This window comes from Cupressus sempervirens, chromosome 10 (assembly GCF_028749045.1).
Source record: "Cupressus sempervirens isolate cs-2001-9-10 chromosome 10, ASM2874904v1, whole genome shotgun sequence".
In the NCBI taxonomy this organism is placed as follows: Eukaryota; Viridiplantae; Streptophyta; class Pinopsida; order Cupressales; family Cupressaceae; genus Cupressus; species Cupressus sempervirens.
This window is the reverse complement of record NC_143127.1, coordinates 514,211,161-514,237,093: the sequence shown is the minus strand read 5'-3', so window position 1 is coordinate 514,237,093 and position 25,933 is coordinate 514,211,161. Positions and strand designations below refer to the sequence as shown.

The following is a 25,933-nucleotide window of genomic DNA, read 5'->3' as shown; positions in this document are numbered from 1 at the left end:
CATCTATTTTTTTTTTTTAAATCTTTAAATGCTCACTTAAATATTGTACAAATTTACTTGGCTTTCTCATGTTCATCATGATCCAATGATAAATTGGGTAAGAAAAAATTATTTATAGATTTAATTTCATAGTGTGCAAAGACATTTTAAAATTTGTTAACTCTACAAACCCACAAAAACTTTTATTTGAAAAAAAAAATTGTTGAACATCCAAATGTAACTTAAGATTTTTTAAGAAATATTAATAAAAATAATCTAACATAAGATTTTGTTTTAATAAAGATTTGAGCAACCCAAAAATAAATTGAATTAGAGAGGATAACTTTTTAAAATGCATATGTTATAATCAAATGAAAAACTTACACTTACTGATTTAAAAAAAAAAAATCTACACTTGCTATTGTTAATCTAATATTTAAATTATATTAAACTAATATTTAGATATATGAGGCAAGAGCCTACAACGCATTGGTATATTGATTAAACTAATAATTAATCTAACAATATTAATAAAAATGAATGATAAATAATTTAGGCTTCAGTCGATTACCTATCAAAAAATATTTAAATATATGTATATTTAATGCAAATTATATATATACACAAAAGTATAATTTAAAATATTTAAAATATTATTTTATTATTTGTTCAATTATAAATTTTCATAACTTATAATGTTCATTTAATTATAATAGTTATCTAACAGAAATAAATTTATAAACTTATTTTACAATAATTTTATAATTATTAATTATATTTTTAAAATAAATAGAAAACTAATATCTAGATATATGGACAATGTAAACAATGTTTCTATTTTATTTGTCTTTTTAACTTCAAAATATTTCATGTTAGAAAGATATCTAAATTAAATTGTTTCTAAGATGTGAATATAAACCTCATGCGAATCATTTATATTCTAAAATTAAATTAATATTTTTTTTGGCAAATGTGGTCGGGGCCACAAACTATACATTAAAATAGCTAGTTTGATAACTCCATGGGGAAAGAACTAAAAAGAAAACCCCATTTTCTCGTTGAAATACAAAAGAAATAAGTAGAAGAAAAGCAGCCCACAAAAGATTTTCCCTACTACAACACAAACTACAAAGAGTTGCAATTGGAGACATTAATTTGAATCTTTGATAAAAACTTCTGCTAGAACAAGAAAGGCAGATAGAATAATTGGATGAAAATTAAGATTGGGATGTGAAGCCAAGGTAACAAACTCTACATGTTGATCATCACATCCCATATTTGCTAAATAGTCAACCACAGAATTACCTTCCCTGTATATATGAGATATCTGATACTCTTGAAACGAATCCAATAACCCTCAAATCTGTTTTAGGATATAAGTAATTTTCCAAATGAAAGAATTTTTTGAGAGACATGCTTTAATTATAATCATTACCCTCAATATGAACTGAATGAAAACCATTTCTTCTTGCTAGTATTAAGCCAACTAGCAAAGCGTGTGCCTCTGCCATATTATTTGTCCCCAAACGTAAAGGTTGAGATTTAATTGCTAAAACCCTTCCATACTCATCCCTAACGCAAGCTCCAATTCTTGATTTGCCTGGGTTTCCATGTGATGCACCATCAAAATTAATCTTAACAAAACCAGATAACGGAGGAGTCCATATGACATTTGATCTATCAACTTTGCTGGATAATTTTGGATTTGGATGAGTACCCATAGGAATGCGAATAGCTTTCCAATTCTGAATGATACCACTATCCCAAGCTGATAAATAGTGATTAAAACTGACAGAAGCAATTGAAGAATTAATGCTTTCAGATATTTATTTCAAGAAATTTTAAAATAAAACTTAGATGCACAAATTCTTTGTATTTTTTCAATTTTGATCCAAATCATTCTTTATTAAAAAAATTGTATGTTTTTTTAATTGTCTATATTTATCATCTTATTTTTCAACTTTTGTCTCTTGTTAAGATGCATAAAAAACTTTTTCTATTCAAGGTCTTCAATATCAAATCTAGGTAATTTTTTTCTTTCATAAAAGCTCTTATTGTTATATCTTATTGGTGCATATATAAGTAACGCACTCCAATTTTAGTTATTGTTGTTATATATGTAATCATAAATAATTAATAAAAGTAGATTCTACACAATTCAATAAAATGATAGTATCTAAATAGAATAGAGTTTGGAAACATAATTGTCTTGATTTAAACAATTAACGTAAAAACTTTTCTTGCCTAATTAAAAATGAATAATCTGTACAAAAATAATATACAACCCTCAAACTTTCTTTTACCTTTTTTCTAATCATTCAATGATTCACTAATTTGTCAATCCTCTAAATTTTTTTAGTACTTGCCATAGGCATAGTACTATTGTAGTCACTTTCTCTTAATTAGTGATTAAAATTTATAGTATCTACCAATCAAAATCATTTAATTTTAAATAATATTCTACATTTAATATTTTATATAGTAGACATGCATGTTTGTTAGATTTATAAATCAATAAAATTGATTAAAAACTATCTAACTGGCTCAAAATATTGGGGTCTTATACACAAATTTGTCGGAAGCATTATATCCCTCCAAATATTCAGCCGACATTTATGCATAGTGCTAACTTACAACACCATCATAATAATTAATATTTATTTAAATAATTATCATTATAATTAACTTATTGAAATAAATTTACATTTTAATTTTTTAAATTATAAAATATTATTATACTATAACCAAAACATTACAACAATTTAAAATTAATATATTTAAAACTTATTGAAAATATTATAACAAATTAAAATTGATATTTTTTTTTTTTTTTTTTGATCGGTAAACGGCCAAAGCCTTGATCTATATTATAAAATAAAAGACATTACACCAACATATCTCCGTTCAAACGGGCACTGGTAGGAAAGAACGGAGAAGAAAACCTCCAGTCTTGCCCGGGACAATTTGTCCTATATTATTACAATTTTAAAGGGGCATACACCAGTGAAATAGATTACCTACTGTTACATTTAAACCTAGGGTATATCCCTGGTAATTACACTATTACAAAATTCCTTCGTCTCTGTCCAATGGTGCTAGGATGGCGAATCATAAAAAGTTTACAATCTCCCATATTTCCTTCCTGCATTCAACCAAAATTGATATATTTTAAGAAAAGGCTAGTACTAAGCCATTTCATGGCACTTGTTTAAAATGGTGTAAAAATAATAAATCCACAAAATTTGTCAAACCAAAAAAAAAAAAAAAAAATCTATTAAGAAACCAAGAAAAGTCTACATTGTGAAACTAATAACTAAGGCCATGAGGATTTGTGAACATTATTGCAACTATAAATCCAAATGTTTGAGAATACGTAGGAAAAATGTGCGCAAGGAAGATTATGAAAACCTCTTTGGAGCATACAAAATTCTTCAATCCTTCATAAACAAAATATCACTATTCCACTTTGATTGAAAAGTTAAACATCCATTAAATGAGGAAGTGAATAGAAAGTAGAAATTAGAGGCTAAATTAGAAATAAAAATGATAGTTTTTAGGAATAGTAAATAGAAATTACTAAAGGAACAATCTATTGTCCAAAAATATGAAATTCGAGAAAGACTGTTGTAAATTTTGGGTCCCACCTATAAGCCTATCGGCTTACATATAAAAAAATTATATTCATATTCACATCAATATTTATAATTTATTATAAAAAGTAATAATTAATAATTAAACAAGTCATGATAAAAAAAAATTATGATATATTTGAATTTTAATTCTATGTTAATAATTTTATTATTGACATTTTAAATCTATTATTGATTTCTACATTTCATATTACATCAAAATTTCTAATTATCATTAAAAATTAACCAAACAATTTATAATAGAAAATAGTCATATTTGTAAATTATGATTTTAACCTTTCCTACCATGCTTCATCATAATCAATTTAAAAACAAATGTTCAAAAATTGATGACATTTTTTATTAAGTAAAACAGGTTTTGTAGGGCCCTAAGACCCAAATACAAAATAGGGGTAAAGCTAAACAACTTGTGATCCAAACTGATAGATAATCATTATGCTCTACGGAGAAACACGAGATAGAGACACGACATAACTTAGATAGAGAAGGGGGTGTCAAACATCTCACAACTCCAACCAAAACAAACTGATGGTGAAGGCAGAAGAAGCTAACATAAAAGGATAAACACTTAATGATCACACCTCCATACGAAAAGAAAAGGACATCAAATTTTAAGATTTCCCTTAACCCCCCTTCTTGTGTGAATTAGAAGAATGAGAAGGAAATTTCTTTGAATATTTGTCTTTCACCATAATCCATCCCTCTTCAATTTTGGTTGTCATGGAGTGCCAAGCCAACCAATCAACGGAACTATCAGAATCAACATAACTAGCACCATAAATGATAGAGTCAGCAATAGCTAATCCAATAGCACAAGATCCACCCTTCATAGAGCCATTTTGAATAGGGTTAGCTTCATTAATCTTATCCACAGAAACCACAATGCTATTACATCCACTTCCAACCTCTACAGACTCAACAACACCATGTTGGACTAAGCCAACAACATCAATTAGTATATGATTAGCAACAGTATTAAAGGTAACATCAAAGGCTCTATTGATAGAACCAACCAAAGGAGGGACTACATCAACACTGTGCTTTAGACTAGACTCGATTTACAGAAGAAGGGATAGCATCATCCTCTTGACTCTGAAAAATAGCAATAGCAACTCAAGAGATTTCAACTTCAAATGCAGGCATTTTGACCACCGTATAATGTTGCCACAAAGCCCCCATCCACCATGACAAAGATTTCTTAAATTTGATCTTTTCAGCCTCACACTTTGCCGCAACATGCCTAGTATTAAAGAATTTCCTACATGTAAATGGGAGACCCTCTAATCTAAAGACTAGATGAAAGAGCCAATAGGACTACCAAGTTTAACCTCCATGGAAAGGCCTTTATAAGTATCTATTTCAACAAGTATCCTTGCATAGGTAGAATGTAATATATCAAAAGATTTTGAATCCACCATTAAGAAATCACCTAAAGCCTCACCAACTTCCTCAAGAACAAAATCATGTCAAAGATGAAGAGTAGATTAAGAAGTTGAATCCAAATAGGCATGTTGCAAAAAGATTCAGTGGTATGGTTATAATTGTTATGTCAAGGTTTACCATCAAAGGGACACAATTTTCCCAAGTAAAGAAATGATCACATGGAATCGCTCTCCTATCATTCTCATTATCGAATCTAACAATTAAAGAACTCTTTACCAAAGGAAAGATCTTGACAAAATTAGTAAAATATAGATCCCAATGCTTTGATATCCAAGTGTGGAGCTCCTTGACACGGGGCCAAAACCAAAAAAGCCCCTAAATCGATAAATGAGCAAATTCACCCAAATAGAACTACAAATAGGAAAAGATTTAGAGACTATCAACTTAGTTACAGCACCCAAACTCCCACTACAAACTCCCACTATTTCGCAGTGATTGAACATAAGAGGGCCCTTTCGTACCCCAAGACCTGCTTCCACGCAGTAATAAGACGCAATCAAAATCAGACCTCCGCTCCACCCACCCCTGAGAAGAGGGCACCCCAGAGCCAGACCCGAAAACTCACAGGGAACCAGCCACAGAAAGATGAAGGGACCAAGGGAACGTAAGCAACCTTCCTGCTGAGCCATCCCACCGTCAGCAGGCCGCGCAGAAGGAAAAGCCACCAATTTGGGGGCCATAGACCATGTTTACCCACAGTGGGGGCAGAGCCATCCGCACAAACACCTCCTTCAGAAAATGAGACAGGATCCACAGCCAAAGAACCTCCAACACCTGCAAGCTGCAATTCCTTCTCGAGCACGCGCGGCAGCGGCAACGGCATTGCGAGACAGCATTTCAAAAATTCCCAAAAAAATTGATGACGCTCTAAACAGCTTAGTTATCAACTTCATGAAAAGTAGAGAGAATATCTTTATATTCTTGGTTACCATCAATGTGCTACACCATAGTCTGCAAATTTGGGGACAAATGTTTTATGGAATTTTCATACTTAAGGAAAAAAGAAAAAACCCATAACTGGGGGAGAAAATTTTAATTCAATGCACATCAGAAACTACAGATTCTTGGTGAAAAGCATTTAAAAAAACCAAAGTAAACTAGGATCGTGGCACCAAAATCAAATGAATATATTTTAAAACTTTAGAATCCAGATTTCATATAACATTATTAAAATAAAATCCATCATCAAAATAAGTAGGAACCAAAAGACAGGAATAATACTTAACATGGATGAATTTTTTTCTCAAAATCATCACATTTCTGAATAGCTAATTTATCAAGAAAAGAAAATAAACAGAGTGCTCTTGACAGTTGCAGTAATTTGATACACCATATCTAGATATGCTACTCACCAGTCTGCAAATTTTGTAGACAAATGACTCATAAAATTCTTTTACTTGGAGAAAATCACCGTAGCTGGAGTTACTAGTTCACATTCGATTTTATGCATATCAGAAAACTACACTTTCTTGGCGAAAATTCAAATGCTTTCCAATCGAGATCAAAAGAACCAAACTGAATCAAGACCATGATATGAAATCAAATGAATATATATTAAGACTCTAGAAACCAGATGTCATCCAACATTAATAAACTAACACCCATCCAAAGATGGATGAACGAAAGATTGAAAAAGAAAATTCTACCATCGATATCTAATCACTGGTAATAGTGAGCACAAAGGGGACTGTAATGTACAATGTCCGAGTTGGGATTGGTGTTGTGCTTACAAAAGAAGAGCAAGGAATGTGAGTCCGTGATCTTGGCCATGCGTTCATAGCAGCTGATGGACAAGAGAGAGAGAGAAAGCTGCAGCTGCTCCTTACTCCATATATTCCCCTGCCTCCCCTGTTTCCCCCTGCCATGGAAGGAGGAAGAAGAAGAAGAGGAGAGCACGGGCCTGATAAAGAGCAGATACAGGCGGCGGTATCCTCCTAGCGCCACCACAACGGGGTGATAACAGGGGTGAGTGTTATCCTCCTTTGGCCAGTGTTTGGTGCACATTCCCTCCCACACACTCTCCATCTCTGCAATGTGCCTCCATTGCTTATTCACACACCCTGATACTGCTAGGGATTTCGGATCCAGCCGCTTTAGCACCTCCATCAATATATCCTCGTCCTGATGCCACCAATCCATTTGAGACCCACAAATGGAAAGGGGTTTGTTGGATATTTTCTTCAATTCCCAAATGAAAATGTGAAAAGGGGAAGATTCTCCTCTCTAAATGAAAAATAATTTGTAGGGTTTTTGATTGAACAGCGAAGATCTCCTCCCAAATGAATAGCGGTTTGTTGGCTATATGCTTGACTAGGGGAAGCGAATAACAATTTGTCGGCTATTTTTTTGTCAGGGGAAGATCTTCTAAATGAAAAACAATTTGTTGGCTGTTTGCTTGAGTAAGAGATGATCTCCCAAATGAAAAGCTATTTATTGGCTATTGCTTGATCAGAGGAAGATCTCCTCCCAAATTGCTTAATCAAGAGAAGATCTTCCAAATGAAGAACAATTTGTTGACTGTTTGCTTGGTCAAGGGAAGATCTCCCCAAATGAAAAGCGATTTGTGGGATAATTACTCGAACGGAGAATGGGATTTGTTGGGTATTTGATTGAACAAGGTAGGATCTCCCCAAATGAAAAGGGATTTGATGAGTATTTGCTCGAACAGGAGAAGGGATCCCCAAATGAAAGAGGGTTTCGTTGAGGAAAGAGGGTTTGGTTGGTAATCGGTTGAAGAGGGGAGGGAATCCCCGTTAGCATATAACAGAGGGCAGAAAACGGTCAGGTAGCAGATCTCGATGGAATGTCTTCCTATCAAATCACATCGAATCGCCATTAATGTGGGTTGTGAAGAGGAATTTGTCTGGACGTTTGTCGAGGGAATAGGTACTCACCCGTGAATGGAGTTTTATGAGCATCTGGGGGTAGAAAAGAGTCCGTTGACAAGGGTCCAAAGCAGCGATGAGGAAATTACAATTTTGCAGGGGAAGCAGATCGATCAGGTCAAATTGCACGCATTGCAATGTGCTCCGTTTGACGATTGAAAAGGATTAAGAATGGGGTTTGCAGTGGAAGTCAAAAGATGCGAGGGTTGTCAGAATTACGAGAAAAGAGTGGGTGAAGTTATTCACGGCAGCGCGGCTGAGTAGAGACAAGAGGAAGCGCCCAAACCCAGTCCTTTTGCAGTTCTTTCCATATATCTGTTTAGCTCCTTGGAAGGGAATAAAATACCTTTTACGGAAATCCAGCCTGGTTGAGATTTGCATATGATCAGGGTACAAAGTAATTTGGTTTTTTATACTTGGAAAAGAAAAAGGAATTGTAATATAGTTTAGTTTAAATTTTTTAAATTTTGAATAGTGCATTTTCTATTAATTAAAATATTAAAATTACATATTTATATAAAAGTGATTTCGCAATAGTTCACATGGTAAAAGCTGGAAAGCTAAAAACTATTCATCAAAAACAACATATTAATTGTGCTCATCAAGGGAGGTGGATCATGGGGGTTATTGAAACCTCATACATCAGCGGGGTTAGTGGTGGATTATGGCAGTATGATAGAAACTAGGATCAGCAAATGGGCAGAAGAAAATCATAAACGTGCTAAAGGGCAAGCTGGTTTTAGGCCAAAGCACTCGACAGTGGATCACTGTGTCACTCTGAGACACATTATTGAAAAAGAGTGGGAGAAAAAAGAAGAGGTTTTTTGTTGCTTTGTTGACTTCAAAAAGGCTTTTGATACCGTTCCGAGAGACAAACTTTGGTTGAGGATGGAAGAATTGGGGATTCCTAGGCATCTCAGAGCTGCTGCTCATAGAATGTACGAAGAGGTGAAAGTCAAAATCAGAACTTCAGATGGCATTTCAGAATGTTTTAGGAGCGATATCGGGGTCAAACAGGGCTGCCCTTTATCCCCTACTTTATTTGGTTTATATATTGACAAACTGGAAGAGTGGTTAAACACGCAAGAGCGTGAAGGCATTCAGCTAGGGGAATTTGTTATAAAGCTACTCCTATATGCGGACGACCTCATTTTAATTGCCAAATCTACTTGTGGTTTGCAAGACCATCTATCTTCTCTTGAGCGCTTTTGTAGAATGGTGGGGATGCAAGTCAATATCAGCAAAACCAAGGTTATGATTTTCTCTAATAATAAAAAACAGCATCAACATGAATTTTATTACAATGGAAGTGTTCTCGAAGAAGTTGCGAAATATAAATACCTTGGCATCGATTTCAACAAAAAACTAAGCTGGTCTAGCTGCAGGTATAAAAGGACATTAGGTGGATGGAAGGCTTTCTACGCTCTTCAGAATAGGTGTCGTGAAGCGGAGTTGTGGGATTGGAAAACTATTCAAACCTTGTTTGGTCTTCTTGTGCTGCCAGTTGTTCTTTATGGGTGTGAATTATGGGCCAGCAGCACTACTATAGCACAATGGAAACAAATCGAAGGAATCCAAAAGCGCTTGATTACAAGCAAGTTTAAAATTAAAAGCACTGTTCCATATGACATCATGCTAAGTGAAATGGGGGCTGCGCCTATTGAGGCACTTGCTATGGTTCGCCTTTTAAGCTATCTAAAAAGAATCGAAAAAATGGAAGAGGATAGATGGCCGAAAGTTGTCTTTAGTGACACACTATGTAAGCGAAAAAGGACATGGATGCAACAAAACATCAAGTGGATGAGTAAATGGAATATTCATTTCAATATGTGCCCCACAAGTAATAAAGAAATAAAGGTCTTTGTTATGGAGAAATTCTACAAGAGAAATTGGGGAAGCGAGATTGGGAGGAAGAAACTATATTATATAAATGAGTTCAACCCCACTTGTGATCAACTCGAAAAAGTGTACATAGGAGCCAACATTTCTTGGAGAGCTAAAATTCTTATTGCTCAGCTGAGAACCAACTCTCACCAACTTCGTTGTGAGACCGGGCGTTGGAAGAGGCCAAAGGAGGCTTGGGAAGAGAGAATTTGCAAATTTTGCAATTCTGGGAAAGTGGAAACTGAACAGCACTTTATTCTAGAATGTGAGGCCTACAAGGATAGCAGGGATAAGTTTGCGGATACTATATGTGACAGTTCTTGGCATAACCTATTCAACGAAGAGTACATTGAGCAATTGGGGGGGCTCATCATTAGTCTACACAAGAGGCGAACAGCGCTACTTAAGTCTGCTTGAGTTGTCTTGCTGTCCCATAGGCTATTTTTGGCCTCGTGGACGTTAAAATTTTATCTATCTATCTATCATAACCCCATACATCAACAGGGCTAGTGGGTGGCTCGAGAAGAGCCCACCCATCTTTACTAACATCTTTCTCTTTTGGTTCTCCCTCTGCCCTGGGAGGTGAAATTGCCAATCCAAGCGGGGCAATGACCATTTCGAGTCACAATTAGAGGAAGGCCAACCAGAGGCAACATGAGTAGCAGGAGGAACAATCGGTGACTAGCCAAAGCCTTACCACGGAGAGGCGGAATGGCGACGACGGTCCTTAAATACACCACTAGGTGAGTGGTGGGGAGCTTGAGAGTGTGGCATTCGTGAGTGGCGAGCAAAGGAACTACGACCCTGACGGTGGCCATAGGGCAGAGTCTAGTTCATAGAAGCAAAATTCGATGGAACCTGGGCAATCGTACACGACATGTTGTCCCAATGATTGAGCAACTCCTACAGGTGGGCCACCTCAAAGGCCACCTTGTTGGTTTGTCCTTGAATTTGTAACATTACATTGTTACATATGCAAGCTTTAGTGAACATAGAAACATTTATATCTATAAAGTTGCGAGTAAAAAGAAGCATTTTTATCTTTTCAAAGAGTGAACCAAATTTCCTTCCAAAGAGTAACAAGTGCCACATAATGACATGTATTTGTCATTGTAGTTTCTATAGTAATTAGAAATTAGAATTTAAATCATAAATTTAATAAAGCTTTTCATGTTATCGTTGAATTTGCATGCAAATTAGGTATCATTAAAGGAAGAAAACCGGTGTTGTCGTCAATTGTAGTAGAGCAATTGTTGTAGTGCTTATGAATTGACCACCTCGAGCTTGGTTGTTGTATGTCTGGATGGCCATGTAGTAGAGTCATGGGGGTTTTGAAGTGGTTAGAAGCACATCCATAGTTTGACCTGACTGTATTAGCACTTGGTCAGTTGTATATGAGATTGTATATAAGGCATCCACTGCCACAACTTTGAGTTTGTAATCTACAATTTTGAAGAAAAATGCATTATTCATGACAGCATTCACCATCCTCATCAGATAAAATCTCCTCTCTTATTAATCAAAACCCTTGACGTAGTTGCACTCAAATTTCTTTCAATCAATTTCAAGGAATTAGAACTAATAAAATACCAAAAACCTACATTATGTTTTACTTCACTTTGAATAAATAAAAGAACAAAAATTTCAAATTCCATTATAAGAATGAAGAGAATAGTTATGAAAAAAGATTAAAATGTTGAAGAGATACTTTAGTCAATGTTTGAGAGCACACTCTACAGTGCATGATTATGGTAAAAATGTGTCATATTAGTGAAAACTTGTGATCTACCTATGATCATATTCAATGGTCCATTGTAGATATACCGGTGCCATCAACATTTCTTTGCATATGCTATTGTAGATAATCTTTTACAATTTATTAGTTCTTGTTGTAGGCAAAAAACTATAGTATTTAATGCACTTTAACTTTTTAATTTGTTTATCCAATTAGAACAATTTATTATTCAAATACTTTTTGACATATAAAATTTTCATATTTATTGCATTGATAATAATTCAATACAAAATATTTATTGACACTTTGATTGATTGTTTTCACTATAGTAGGGAGTGCAACTTTTTCATCCAATCGCAATAGTTTATTATTCAATTACTTTTTACAACTATAAAGTTTTACTATATATTATATTTAAACTAAATCACAAAAATATATATTGACATTTCATATGTTTATCCAATTAGAATAGTTTATTATTTAATTATTTTTGAAGCTATAAAGTTTAAATATGTATTATATTTAAACTAATTCACAAAAATATATTTATTGACAATTTGATTGGTTGTTTTGTACTACAATAGGGCTTGCAATTTTTTGTACACAAAATACAACAAATTATTTTAGAGGCTTTTGAAAACATGGTTTTTTTTTTTTTTTTTTCTCACAAAATCTCTTACATTTATTTCAATTATTAAACAACACTTTACATTAATATTATTTCTTTCTATTGAACTCAACAAACATCAAAACTACTATCCACAACACAAATCAAAACTACTAAACTACTATTGGTGGGAACTAGATGCATTCTGTCCTTGCTATAAGAAAGAAAAATATGAGTAGTATCTTCAATTTTATATTTGACAAATTATGTTTGCAATATGAAATTTTATTTTAAATATTAAACAAAATATTTAATATTTTGTAATGGTAAAATATTTTAGCAATTTTTATTAATGTTTATTAAGATATATCATTAAAGAAAAATAAAATAAATATCTTAAATCAAACTATATTATATTTAATAATTAGATTTCTTGTTACCACTTAACTCTATCAAAATTCTTTAAAAAAATAGTTTTGGGTATAATTATTATTACTTATTTTGTTTAAATTAATAAACAATTCAATGTTGAAGATAGTAGGAGATTAATTTTAATTATTTTCATTTTCATATATATATATATATATATATATATATATATATATATATATATATATATATATATATATATATTGCATTCATCAACTACATACAAATCATCAAATTAGAAAAGAAAAATCTAAATTAATATTTACTTCGTAAAGAAAAGTGAGATGGAGGAAGCCTTGAGAAAAGGAGTCTATAACACCAAATTATAACAATCAATTAAATTTTAGAAATATTAATTTCTTCAACATAAAATTAATAACAAAACTTTACAAATATATCAATGACCTCAAAAATAGTTATTTCACTTGATTAGGCAATGTACTATTGTAATATTGAATTATTTCACTTGAAATGCTTGAGATAGAAAACAGTACTTTTGAATGCATTCATATTATTATTTTAAATTTTATAACAAGCTATTTGATAGTTATGTTATACAAATGAAATATATTTATTAAATATTGTATAAAGCTTTCTTATTTTTATTTATTTGTAAACATTATAGAAGATTTGTTCTACATCCTAAAAACAAGAAAAATTGTACCATTTTTGAAATATATGAGAAAAGATAAAGATAATTTACATTTTAAAAATCTAAGTGGTTTAAACATATTTTTATCTATTTTATTTTTTCTAAGCTTTTTCATTTTGTATGAATTGATTAAATTTAAATTTTGTTGTGTTAAAGTTAAGTTTAAAAAATTTATTTAAAACCTTTGTTTTGTTGTGAAATTTTGAAATTTATAGAATAGACACAACATCGATAAAATTAATAAAATTTAATTGAGTTGGAACTCTTTAAATGAGTGAAATAACTAACATTAATTTATTAATATAAAATGTTTGTCAAACATGATCCAAATGTAAACATTGTTTTAGTTGATATAGTAACATTATATCATTGTACAAAGTATGTGTTGGAGTATTTGTATCATTGGTTAGAACCAATGTATTTTTTTTTTTTTTTTGTTGTACAAATTAGAAGGAAACATGATTATGTAATAAGGATGAGATTTTCTTTTACAATTCGCAATTTTGAAAAAACAAGTATCATTTGTATATATGTCAAATTAGTAATCATTAATTTAATGATATATCAATGCATTTGTCATAGTCAACGAATAAAAATTTGAAATTATATTATTTTGACATGACATTGTTTGTTATTGTCCAATATAAAGCCAATTATATTTATTTCTAGGTACAAGATTATGCAATAATCCTAAATTTGAGAGTAATAGTTTATATATTTTTTAATTGAATACACATAATATTTGTCATTATGCATAAGAACTTTGTGAAGAACTGTATTACAATGGGTATTATAACCAATGTTTAAAGAATGCAGTTGTGAAGAGTAGCTTTTTTAAGATATACAAAATCTCTTTTTTTCTACATATTTGTGGAGCCCCAAGGCTTTGATGGAGAAATATGAGGTGTGAATGGATGGAAATGATGGTAGAAAGAAGTACTTGCATCCATGAAAAACAAGGAAGGTTGAGAATCTATGGTGGAGAATGAAAAGGTAAATGGTTCTGTGAATCAAGTAAAGAGTGTGGTGATAACTACAATACATAGTAAGTGACAAACTCGGTTTGTAAGATTACTAGTGACATTGTCAAGCTACAAATTCATGGATCAAGAGATAGAGTGCATATGTCATTCCATAATAGGAATTGAATTGAGCATTTAGTATGGTCTGCGTATGTGAATTAATCATTCCTCTTTCGAGAGGCCATGGATTGAAAAGTATTTTCATAGTAAGCTAAATAGTTTGGTCATTCCTACTATCAAATTGGATAGTGCCTTTTTGCCAAATTGGCATCAATAAGCTCGAGTATAGTCTCAAATTATGCATGACATTGCTCTTCTACTAGTCAAATATTCATAGCCCCATTAGAGTTACTTGCATTACCTTTATTTTCTCAACCTTCTATTTTTTAGTTAGTTGTCTAGTAGAAATGTAGACATTGAAGTCATTTCCAAGTTGAAAACCATTCTTTTCTCAAGGAATGACCTTTTGATTTTTCACTTAATATGATTCTGTAGATCAGTGACACAATAACCATATAAGTATTTACTATGTAGTTCTTTGAAGATGTAATGAATGATGTTACTTCCATTTAATGAGATGCATTGCCAATGTAATCAACTAATGTAAGAGTTAGTAGGAAAACAATGTCATACAATATCCTATGTCGTAAATAATCTAAGAAAGGGCACTTCTTTGGTGTGCATAACTTGGAGAAAGGTCTAATCATGTACATTGTAAAAATAATAAAATTCCCAAATTGAAAAAGAAGAAAGAGAGTCGTGTCCTTGGGTAACTTCTCCTAATGCATGTGGATTAGTTCCATCAATTGATTTGCAAAAAAACCAAGAATTTGTGAATGTGGTATGAACTATAATTCTAGGAATATTGTTGTAGTCAATCTTTCATTTTGCACCCTTATTTGTGACTAACTTTGATAGTTTTTTGTGATAGAGTCAATGTTCACAACTCATTTTCATTTATTCTTGCATTGACAAGCAAGCCTTTTTATACTGTGGATTGTTATCTTCCTTCTGTAGTCTCCTCCAAATTGTCATGTTATGAAAACCAATATAACAAATCAAAAATAATGTCATTGTAAATATTGAGGAGACATTAATGTGGTGTGGGAACATACCTGATTTTGTTCAAGAAGCAAACTAAACCTTATTTTACTCTTTTTCTTGCAGAGTGTAGTGATGAAAGGAGAATGTTAATTATATGAGAATGTCTTCTATATTTTTCATAGTTGAAGATTGCTATGATTGTGTGCCCATGTCAATTGATTTTGAATTGTGGGAGAGCTAAGTTCTTTTAGTCTGTGTTGTTGCTTTTATTTTGTAAGTTTTCTCCAAAATTTCCTACATTGAAAATGAATAATTGTAATTAGAAATCTACCTTTTGCAAATTTGTAGTAGACATTTAAGTATAGAGGATGTAGACCTCTTTTTCGAAGGACACTAAGTTGATCTTCATTGTTTCCCTTTCTTGTTAATTATTTGATCTATTAAAGATAAAATCTAATAGTTGATTAGAAGTAGTAACTATTAGGTAATAAAGAAGCAAAAAATATACAAGCTTTTTAGTATGTATACTACAAAATTAGTTTTGTATATCTAGGCTACCTTATTTTAGAGAAACTTTATCTCCCTAGATGTGTTTTATTGCGAGTGATGAGATTGTTGTAAAGGTGGGGCCCTTTCATTTGGTATTTAATCATTGTCAAGAAAGCCGTTTTACAATATGGGTTATTTCTTTACTTTTGTCGATCATCTCAAAATTGTCCTATTGTAAAAATCTATCTATCAAATTAGATATAATGTATTTGTAAATATTAAGGAGACATTAATGTAGGGGATAAATATACCTAGTTTTTTTAGAAGCCAACTAAACCTTGTATTTCTCCCTTTCTTGCTCAGTGTAGTGATGTAGTGAAAGATTTGGCTTTTTATGAGAGTGTCTTGTGTCTTGATCTAGCAAAACTTGTATTTAGTAGTTCATTAGAAGTAGTAACTATTACGTAATAAAGAATAAAATAATACAATCTTGTCAATATGAATATTGCATACACGAGTTACCTTTTTAGGTTAATTATAGGTGAGATTTTATCTCTATAGATGTGTTATATCAAGCATTTACTAGTTTGAAATCTCGTTGAGAAGAGTATGATGGTTCTATTTGAAGTTGTTATATAAATTTTACCAAATAGATGATAAGGTGGTGCCTTATCATTTGACTTTACCCATATTGGTTATGAACCAATCACCTTCAGAATGTGTTAGAGATATTTAAAGTGGTCATTATAGAAGATGTCTAATGTTGAGCAATCAAAGTTATTTAAGTTTGTCATATTCCCTTTTTAACGTAGGATCTTTCCATTTTTTTCCTGAATTGAAATTCAATGTAACAAGTCATTTGCTATTTATTTCTAAACCCTTAGTAGATAGTAATGTGTAAAGGAAATACACTTAATTTTTGGGAGATGCAAAGTAAACCTTCATTGCCTTCCTTTTTGTAGATTTGACCTATAGAAGCTAAAATATATAGTAGTTGACTTTTGTTAGTAACCATTAGTTTTTAAAGAAGGCAATAATATAATTTTATTATAGTAAACATTGTAGAAACATTATAGAAGTACTTGAGCATACCTGAGGTTTCTATTTTGAGAGCTAATGCAAGTGAGGTTTTTTTTGTTTTCCTTATATAGTTGAATGGGTTATTTCTCTTTTTGAATTGTGTGTTAGTATTTTTTTTTGTAAGTATTGTAAAGTATATCTTGCAATGTATTTTAAATGGAAAAAATAGGAATTCATTTTTTATAAGAATTTAAGAGAGAATAATGTATAAAAGAAGCCGACTATTTTATGGTGAAGGAGGAATGTAAATGTTTGTGTCTTTTGTCCATTTATGTATGGTTTATTCCATTGTGACATTGGTTATATTTGCATGAAACTAGTACTCATCTCTCTAATCCTAACCATAGACACCTAAATCTGATCACAAAAATATGTAATCATATTTAGTCATCTTCTAAGGCATATTTAATTAATTTATATTATCCCCTAATTAATTTATTATAGTCTGATCAATAAATTAAACAACCAATAGTCTAATTTATTAATTGAATCCCCCTTCCTCTATTAAATTAAATAAATGCTCAACCCATATAATTTAATCCCAAATTCTCTCATCCATTTAATTAATTCAATTAATTAAATTCCTCAAAATGCAAACTAACCCTTAATCTAACAGTTAGCCTAACCCAACTCATGCACTAGTAATTACCCTTTTTAAATAAATTATGTATTTATTTAATTAAACTCTCCCACCTTTGTTTTTTCTAACAAATGCATCTACTAGCCACATTTCCCCTCTTAATGGAGCCACCTCACCCTCTTAACTGAGCCACATCACTTTTTCTATCCATTTCTAAATTACCTCTCGAGATCACTTGCACAAATCAAGGAACGATTAAGTCTCCTTGACTTGGAGCCTATGTCCACTCTCCTATCACATCTCCCTCTTCTACCTCTAAACACAAAAGTCTATTTCACACCTCATTCACTTATCCACAAAGCCCATCTCCTCATACACACTCTCTCCTTATGACACTTGTTGTGATGCTATAGATTTGAGAAAGCACAATCCATGTGATCATCTCTCCTTGCATCCTAACCCTCCCTCACAATCTTCTTTACATCCTTCTCATGTGTTTCTCCTACCCTTGGCCTATAAATTGAACCTATGTATCCTTCACAAATAATCCACCATTTGAGTAAATTTATTATACTATTTTGAGAGCTAAATATTATCGAAGCACTATTATTATACTCAAATTTTCATGCATTCATCCATCATTTACATCCATTGTTGAAGCTTGAGCATACATATCCAATCACTAGACCACATCCAAGCATCAAGAAGGCTACACAAATTTACAAGTTTGCATTTCTATTATTTTGGTTTCCTTTACAGTATATCATATTTGTTGCTATTGGATCTTTCCGCAACCCTTCATGATTGGAAACATATATCTTGTTCTAGTACTTAAGCACACCATCCTCTAAAGCTAAACGTAGATGCATTATTTAGAATATGGTCCCCTTTTTAATAAATTATGCTTGATTTATCTTCATATTCTTTACACACTAGTTTCTATTGCATACATTTTGGCATGCCTAGTGGGACCCCACAATAGAGTCATTCCTCTATCCTACATTGGTTTCATTGCTTTGAACAAACTATCGAATTGGCTAACATTTGTGCTTTGAATGTCATTGCAAGCTTATTTTTGGATTTTGTAGGTAAAACATGTAAGAAAAGACTCAAGGAACACCATAACTCAAATTGTATTTTACATAACAAGAAAATTCTCCCAAATTTGCAATCCTCTGACTATGAGAATGCGCCAATCTACCTGTTGGAACATAATCTCATTCCTACACGAATGAGGATTCAACCTTCAAAAAATAAAACACATATTTTTTTCTATTCTTCTGACATCTAAGATTCCTCTCATTCCCATCCTTGTGGGAAACAAGTTGACTCCACAAAATACTAGTTGACCATGCAGGATCATGAAATTCTACCTATGGGAATGCAATATTCCAAGAACACTCTATGCAAAATTCACACATGGACACTACTTTCTATTTTGTTGTTTCATTTACCAAATTTTGGCACAATTTCCTAGGTTGTGGGAATGAGATTGCAAGAACACACTTCTGATTTGCAAGAATGTGCATGCTTGTAATATCTAATGTGTTTGTTGACTATGTAGGGCATTTTTATGGAGTTTACAAATTTTTAATCTTAAAATTGAATTCACATTTCATTTTGGTAGCTTACAAATGAACAATGAATGCTTTCATATTGCACAATATTGATTGATAAGAGAATGAACAAAACAATAATTTTTTAAAATTTGGGTATAAAAAGAAGCCATCCAATCTTGAATATATAATGGTTAATGAACATTGTGAATTGAATACTTTTTTTTTGGGGCTAAAAATGAGCAAACACATTCTTGAATGCTAAAGGCTAAAACATTCTTATTCCCTCCTCTTTTAATCTTTCACGCTCGATTCCTTAAGTTGAGGATCGACTTATTAAGTGCATGCACATTTACTTCCAAAGAATGCACCTTACATCTTAATCATGTGTATTTTTTGTTACGGATAAAACTATAATCTCAATTTGGAAAGAATAAGTGATAGGTGTATTTCTAGGAGTTTTTCTCAAAGACACTTTAGTGGGCTTATTTACTTTTTAGTATTTTAGATTCAAGTACTTGAGTGACATGTGTATTAAAAAGTCGTTATCAAGATCATTTGCAAAAACTCTAGGAACACTTCTAGAGAGGCATGCCCTTTAGAAAGCACATCCTCATAGAAGAACAAACTCAAACTAGTAAACTCCCATGTCAGTATGTATATAAAGTGCTGAAACAAATTCTTGCTTCATCCCCTCAAGCTTAGGTGATGCATGTTAATGGTAATCTAAGGTAAGAAAATGTTCCTACAAGTTTTCAATGGTTGGCTAGGCTCTTTAGTGAGTCACGTGCATACAAATTGATTGGAAGGACTCCACAAATATTATTATGAACTAGTCTAATAGTTACCCCTTTTATCATTGGTATTTTATTCATAGTTCAAGGGAATATAAGGCTTCACTAAAGTTACATGACATATGTTTTTTCCCTAGTAGAGGAATAAGGCTACTTGGGTTTCATCTCCATGAGTTGTCAACCCCACAGAAAGGGGGCTTCTATTTTCATGTCTTGAAGGTTCTACGACATGTAAGTTTGTCAATTGCTTCTTATATTGACTCACCTCTTAGATTGAGAGGAAAATATCTCACAAGAGCCAAAAAACATCATGAGGGCTCTTCTTAGAAAGCCTATGAATATTATATCGTAACCAATTTGACCTTAGGGATAGCATGTGTTTAAAGTGTTTGTATTGTGACTGACCTCGTGAAGAACATCTCTTGAACATACACAATATTGGTTCTATTTTTGTAAATCCTTTTCCCTAATGAGATCACTAGCTTGTCTCCCATGAAGTTGCTTTTTACTTCAAGAGATTGTTTGTTCACTTATCCTATCTATTATCAAGAAAGTTATCATTATGTATTGGAAGGTTGTTATCAAGTTCATTCACAATAACCCTAAGAGAATTTATGAGGAAGCCTATCATCCAAACTAAATTAGGGTATACTTACCATAGTGGCTAACTAAATCTAAGAGTTGTTTTCAGCAAATCGTAGTCAAATTAAGTACCCATGTTAGATCCACCCAAACCCAAGTTCACAAAAACTAAACTCAAATAATCATTAGCATATAGAGAACAAGAAAAAAATGAAAGAGAATAGCACCCAATCCAAGAATCACAAAAGAACTCCAAATCAAGAAAGGTGGTATTGACGTAGCTTTGCAGGTAGAGTTGGACTAAAAAATCAATAACATGACCCTTAATAGTAGAGTCAATCATGGATTTATGAACTGAATGACCTATAACCACTATGATTAGATTCCTTTTCCTAGAGTTCTTATTAGGTATTATCATACAAGAAATCATCCTTTAGGCATTTTTATAGCCATCATCCTTAGAACATATCCATAAAACCCATCTAGTGAGCATCATGAATCAAATCTCCCACCATATCATATCTTTGGTATCGTTATGTTGGAAATCATCTATTTTACATTAGACATCCATCATATCATTGCAACTATACCTGGTACTAAAATACATGCCTAGGATAGTTTATCTTATTATTTGTGCCCCTTGTCACCTTGGTCCATAGGTTGGGGTCCACATTTGATTATCCTAGATCTCCCAAATGGTCATCAATCTACCTTAGGTTGACATATCCCCCATCCTCTTGAAGCTTCCACATAGATCAAATCTTATCCAACTTTAATATCAAAGTAATCCTTATGGTCCTACAAGTATCATGTGCTTAGAACTAATCATCCACCATCATCTTTTTGCATCATCTATACGCCCTACCTAGTATTGCATTATTCACCATATTCATTTCTTAGAAAACCCTTGCATCATAGATTTTACATCATCCTATTTCTAATAGAATGCCTCAAAGATCATCCTACAATTTACATCCACCTCCATATCATTCTTGAATCTCAAATCTAGGTATAGTGTTATTTCATGCCACCAACCATGCATCTAATAGAAATAAAATGAAGAAAAAGGACATGGATCCAAATTCCAATAGAGAATTATTTAGCTCACAACATGACCCCAAGATTACCATAGGCATACAAGACCCAACATCTCAAAACCCAAGAACAAACACTAAAAACATCATGAGTTCATAACTCACAACATCTGACATAGATGCGTTCATGGATCAACCTAGGAATGAAAGACTTTTTAATTTCATCATTGATAGGAAGAAATATACTATCATGGCCAATTTGTAAAGAGATAATGTTGGAGCATTTGACTTTGGGAGAATACCATCACCCATCACTATCTCAGATCTCACTCATCCACTTTTTAGAATACCTAGATCATGGGGATCCATAGATCCTAATTATCCTCTTCCTACTTCTAGAGAATAAATCTAACCAGTGGTATAATAGGTGGTAGACCCTACTACAAGATCTACCCAACTAAGCTCCCTCATCCCCCAAAACAACCCATCTTCCATCATACAATCAATAACCCATAACGCTTTGCAATAAAATATCACACCACAAGTTGCATCTACCAATATCCTTGTTACCACTATTGTTGTTACAAAACCCATATCCACACCACTGAACATTGTAGGACCTCCTATCACCACAACACCCATCTAGAATGTCACCACCCAAAAACCTACATCTACATCCAAAGTCCTACCTACTAATGATTCCCCCATCTCATCTTAGCAAGGCCCACAATTATCTTTCAATTGTACCACGTGGATGTCACCTATAAGGCCCACTATGCAACCCATTCCACCATCTATTACTATCCCTAATCTATTCTCAACCACCAAAAGCATACTCACATTACTTCCACCTACACCTTGGGGATTTAGTCAACCAAAAATGTATGTTGCATGTGTCCCTACTTTCACTCCCACTGCACCAACCTCATCGCAAATAACCTTCTATGCATAACATCAACCACCACCACCACCTACAAGTTCACTTCCACCTATCACTAACTATTTTTTCATTATACCACTTAGAAGTAACCACAAAATTCACCTACCACACCAATAGTTGATGGGGATGACCTCTAGTATCAACTACTTTGTGCCACCCAATACCAATATGCCTCCTCATGCAGGCACACAAACATTATACGGTAGGAAACCTGATATGGCTTCTCAACCTAATGTGTATCCTCGTCCACCTCAGCAATAGCGATAAAATAATATATACAATATGTACAACCACAAGCTCATCCATCTATGCAACACTTTCCCAATCACCTTGCACCTCAGTATGTGTAAAATCCACCCCCACAATAACATGTACATCTAGTCACATTTATAGCAAACACAAAATCTCACCCAAGAAGTAGGACAATCATCATCTCAACCACCTCACTTCATGCAATAGAACCCACCATATTTACCTACTCCATCAGATGCATATCATAAACTAGGAAAAATTGGAATGGGAAAACTTCCTACAACACCTCTAAACCTAGAGTGGGAAGAAATAAGGAATTACATCAAGTAACTAAAATGATGTAGGAGCATCCTATGGTAGTGACAATCCTGTATGTAGGAGCACTGAGATCAATTTTGTGGATCTATGTTTTGCATAGTTAGGGTTATTTTCTAGGAATATTGGTGGACCTTGTCCTATGTGTGCATAATGATTGGAGTAATTATATTGGACATAGAACTATTTTGGTGGTTGTTGGTAATGTGTTCCTATTTCTTGGGCTAGCTTTGGAGATTGTTTCCATTAGCTTTGATCTGTGGGATTTGACTTACGTGCTCTTAGATGTGGATCATTGGATGAGATGTGGGCCTATGTCTAAGGTTGCATAAAGATATTTTATCTTATGAGTTAGTTATGGTTGTAAACTTAGGAGCTTTTTTTAAGTTCTTATTTAATTTAGTTTGTCAAGTTGACTTGTGCCTTAAGTTTTTATTTAATCTAAGTGTTTATTTAATGTAATCTTTCTAGGTTGACTTGTGACTTGGTTTAGTATAAGTAGAGGATCTTGTGATGCCTAGATTCATTCATTTATGATGGAGTAGCTAAGAGGAGTGAAGCTCAATGGAGCTAGTAGCTAATTGTGGGCTTGGGGAACAAGAATGTTGCTTGGTGGCTTGAGAGCACACATTTAGATTTTTCTTTGGTTTTTCTACCAGATTATGGGTCTAGCTAGGTCTTGGATCTTGTGAGGTCTTGTAGAACTATTTTTGTATTTGCTAATGTATTTAGTCATAACCTGGAAGACCTTACAATTGGGCATGTTTGATGTAAATCTTATGATTCTACTATGCGCGATCTTGTAATTGATCTAAATATCTATGTTACTATTTATCTTCCATTGTGTGGTTACTTGTTGGGGTCTAGGTCATGTCCTTTGGAGATACACCTACCTTGCACTACATCAAGTGGTATTAGAGTTGGTTGATTTAGTGGATTTGTTGCTTTGTATTTTTGAAGGTATTGGAAGATGCCTCCATAGAAAATTGGACCATAGGAAATTGTAGATCTCTTGATGTTGTGGAGACTAAGGTTTCAAAGAAGATTAAAGAAGATTTCATATTTGAGATGGAGTTGATGAAGAATGATATGGTTGCTAAGATTATGCGAGCTATAGCTAGTGTACTGAGGAATGTAGGTACAAAGGATGATTATGAAAAAGTTGTTGGAGACCTTGAAGTTGTTGGATCTAGTGGTGAAGTCAAAGTTGATTGGGTGGAGAGACTAGTGGAAGACAAAAATGGTCAGTTAGATAGATCTAAAGCTCAGTTAAAGTTGAAGCATAAGGTGGATGTTACTAATTTCTCAAATACTTTGAATCCTAAACATTTTATTGATTGGATTGGTGATTTGGAAAACTACTTTGAGTTAGAGGATATTGGAGATTCACTTAGAGTGATGTTGGCACAGACTAAGCTAAGAGGACATGTGACTTTATGGTGGAAAGAATTGTAGAGAGATAGAGAAGAGGAAGGTGAAATGAAGATCACTAGGTGGATATTGATGGTGACAAAATTAAAGGCTAAGTTCATTCTTGTTGATTATGAACTCGAGTTGTTTAAGAGGTTGTAGAATATAAAACAAAAGGACTTTTTTGTGAAGGATTATGCCGAGGAGTTTTACAAGTTAACAATTTAGGTTGGACACAGAGAACTTTCTAAGGAAAAGGTGCCATGTATATTAATTATTTGAGATTCAATATCCAGGATGAGATTGGTATCTTAAAAATTGATTCAGTTGAGGATGTTTATTAGTATGCTATGAGGACAAAAGATTCACTAAAATAAAGACATCAAGGTAGTTCCTGAGAGAATGAGAAGTAGGATCACTCAGTGAAGAGAAAACAAATTACTAAGGATTAACCAAAACCTATTGAGAAGAGGAGGAGAACAAGTAGAGGTGTATTTAAGGGTACTTGTTTTAGATGTGGTGAAGAAGGACATAGATCTTTTGAATGTCTCAATGCTGACAGGAAGCTTGGTGATAGAAGAGTTGTTGTGGTAAATGAGAATGTGGACTTGGTGAATGAGCTCAAGGTGGAGGATAACTTGTTGATTCAATGAGTATTGTTTTGTAAAAAGGTGTTGGGATCTTTTCAAAGTAGAGTTTTGTTTAGGAATTATTGTACATTTGGAGGTAACTGTTAGAATATGATTGTGGATGGTGGTAGTAGTGATAATTACCTAGTTATTAACGAGATGGTTGAGAAACTTGGTTTGAAGAGAGTGAGGCATCATTGTCTGTATAAGATCAATTGGTTACAAGATTAACATGATATGGAAGTAGGAAAGAAGTGTCTTATTAATTTTTAGATTGGACAATACGTAGATCAAGTATTGTCTAATATTGTGGACATGATTAGTTGTCACATATTACTTGGTAGACATTGGTAATATGATTTTAGGGCAGTGCATAATTATGTCAACAATGTGTTTACAATTGAGAAGGGTGGTAGGAAGTTTTCACTGATTCATTTGCAGAATATAAATCTCGATAAGATGAGCCTAAGTTTTGGTAGGTGATTTGAGTTGAAGGATTCTTAAACAATTAGAGATCAACATGGGAAATAGACCTGTGTCACACCAAAGATGGATGTGAAAATGATAGTTTTAGGAAAGGAGTTCTAGAAGTGGAACAAAGGCAAGAGTGTACAAGTTAATAATGTGCAAGACATAAATGTGAAGAACTAGTTCAAGGTTTATGTATTGAATCCTGGAAGATTCTCTTCCAACTATTAAGAACATCTTTTATTTGCACCTTGGCTGTCTGATGCAGGAGCATCCTAGGATAGTGGCAATCATGTATGTAGGATCATTGATCTCAAATTTTGTGGATCTATGTTTTATTCAATTAGGGTTATGGTCAAGGCATATTGGTGGACTTTGTCCTATGTGCACATAATGATTGGAGTAATTGTATTGGAGATGGAGCTATTTTGGTGACTATTGGTAACGTGTTCAAATTTCCCAAGCAGGCTTTGG

At 33.0% G+C, this 25,933-nt stretch overlaps 2 protein-coding genes across 2 annotated transcripts; both read right to left on the bottom strand.

Moving 5' to 3' along the window:
• Positions 1–5,215: 5,215 nt before the first annotated feature.
• LOC149534914 (uncharacterized) lies at positions 5,216–6,554 on the bottom strand. The gene is made up of 2 exons (XM_089805677.1): positions 6,425–6,554; positions 5,216–6,023 (listed from the first exon to the last, which is right to left on the bottom strand). Exon 2 carries the CDS (start codon positions 5,893–5,895, stop codon positions 5,575–5,577), a length of 321 nt encoding a protein of 106 aa, XP_089661803.1. The 5' UTR covers positions 5,896–6,023; positions 6,425–6,554; the 3' UTR covers positions 5,216–5,574.
• Positions 6,555–6,606: 52 nt separating this feature from the next.
• LOC149534913 (F-box protein GID2-like) lies at positions 6,607–8,360 on the bottom strand. Its single transcript, XM_089805676.1, has one exon. The coding sequence runs from the start codon at positions 7,209–7,211 to the stop codon at positions 6,732–6,734; it is 480 nt and encodes a 159-aa protein (XP_089661802.1). The 5' UTR covers positions 7,212–8,360; the 3' UTR covers positions 6,607–6,731.
• Between the last annotated feature and the right edge of the window lie 17,573 nt (positions 8,361–25,933).

Excerpts from the sequence above, each read along its gene's own strand:
- LOC149534914 (XM_089805677.1), bottom strand. The coding sequence starts at position 5,895 with ATGCCGTTGCCGCTGCCGCGCGTGCTCGAGAAGGAATTGCAGCTTGCA.
- LOC149534913 (XM_089805676.1), bottom strand. The coding sequence starts at position 7,211 with ATGGATTGGTGGCATCAGGACGAGGATATATTGATGGAGGTGCTAAAG.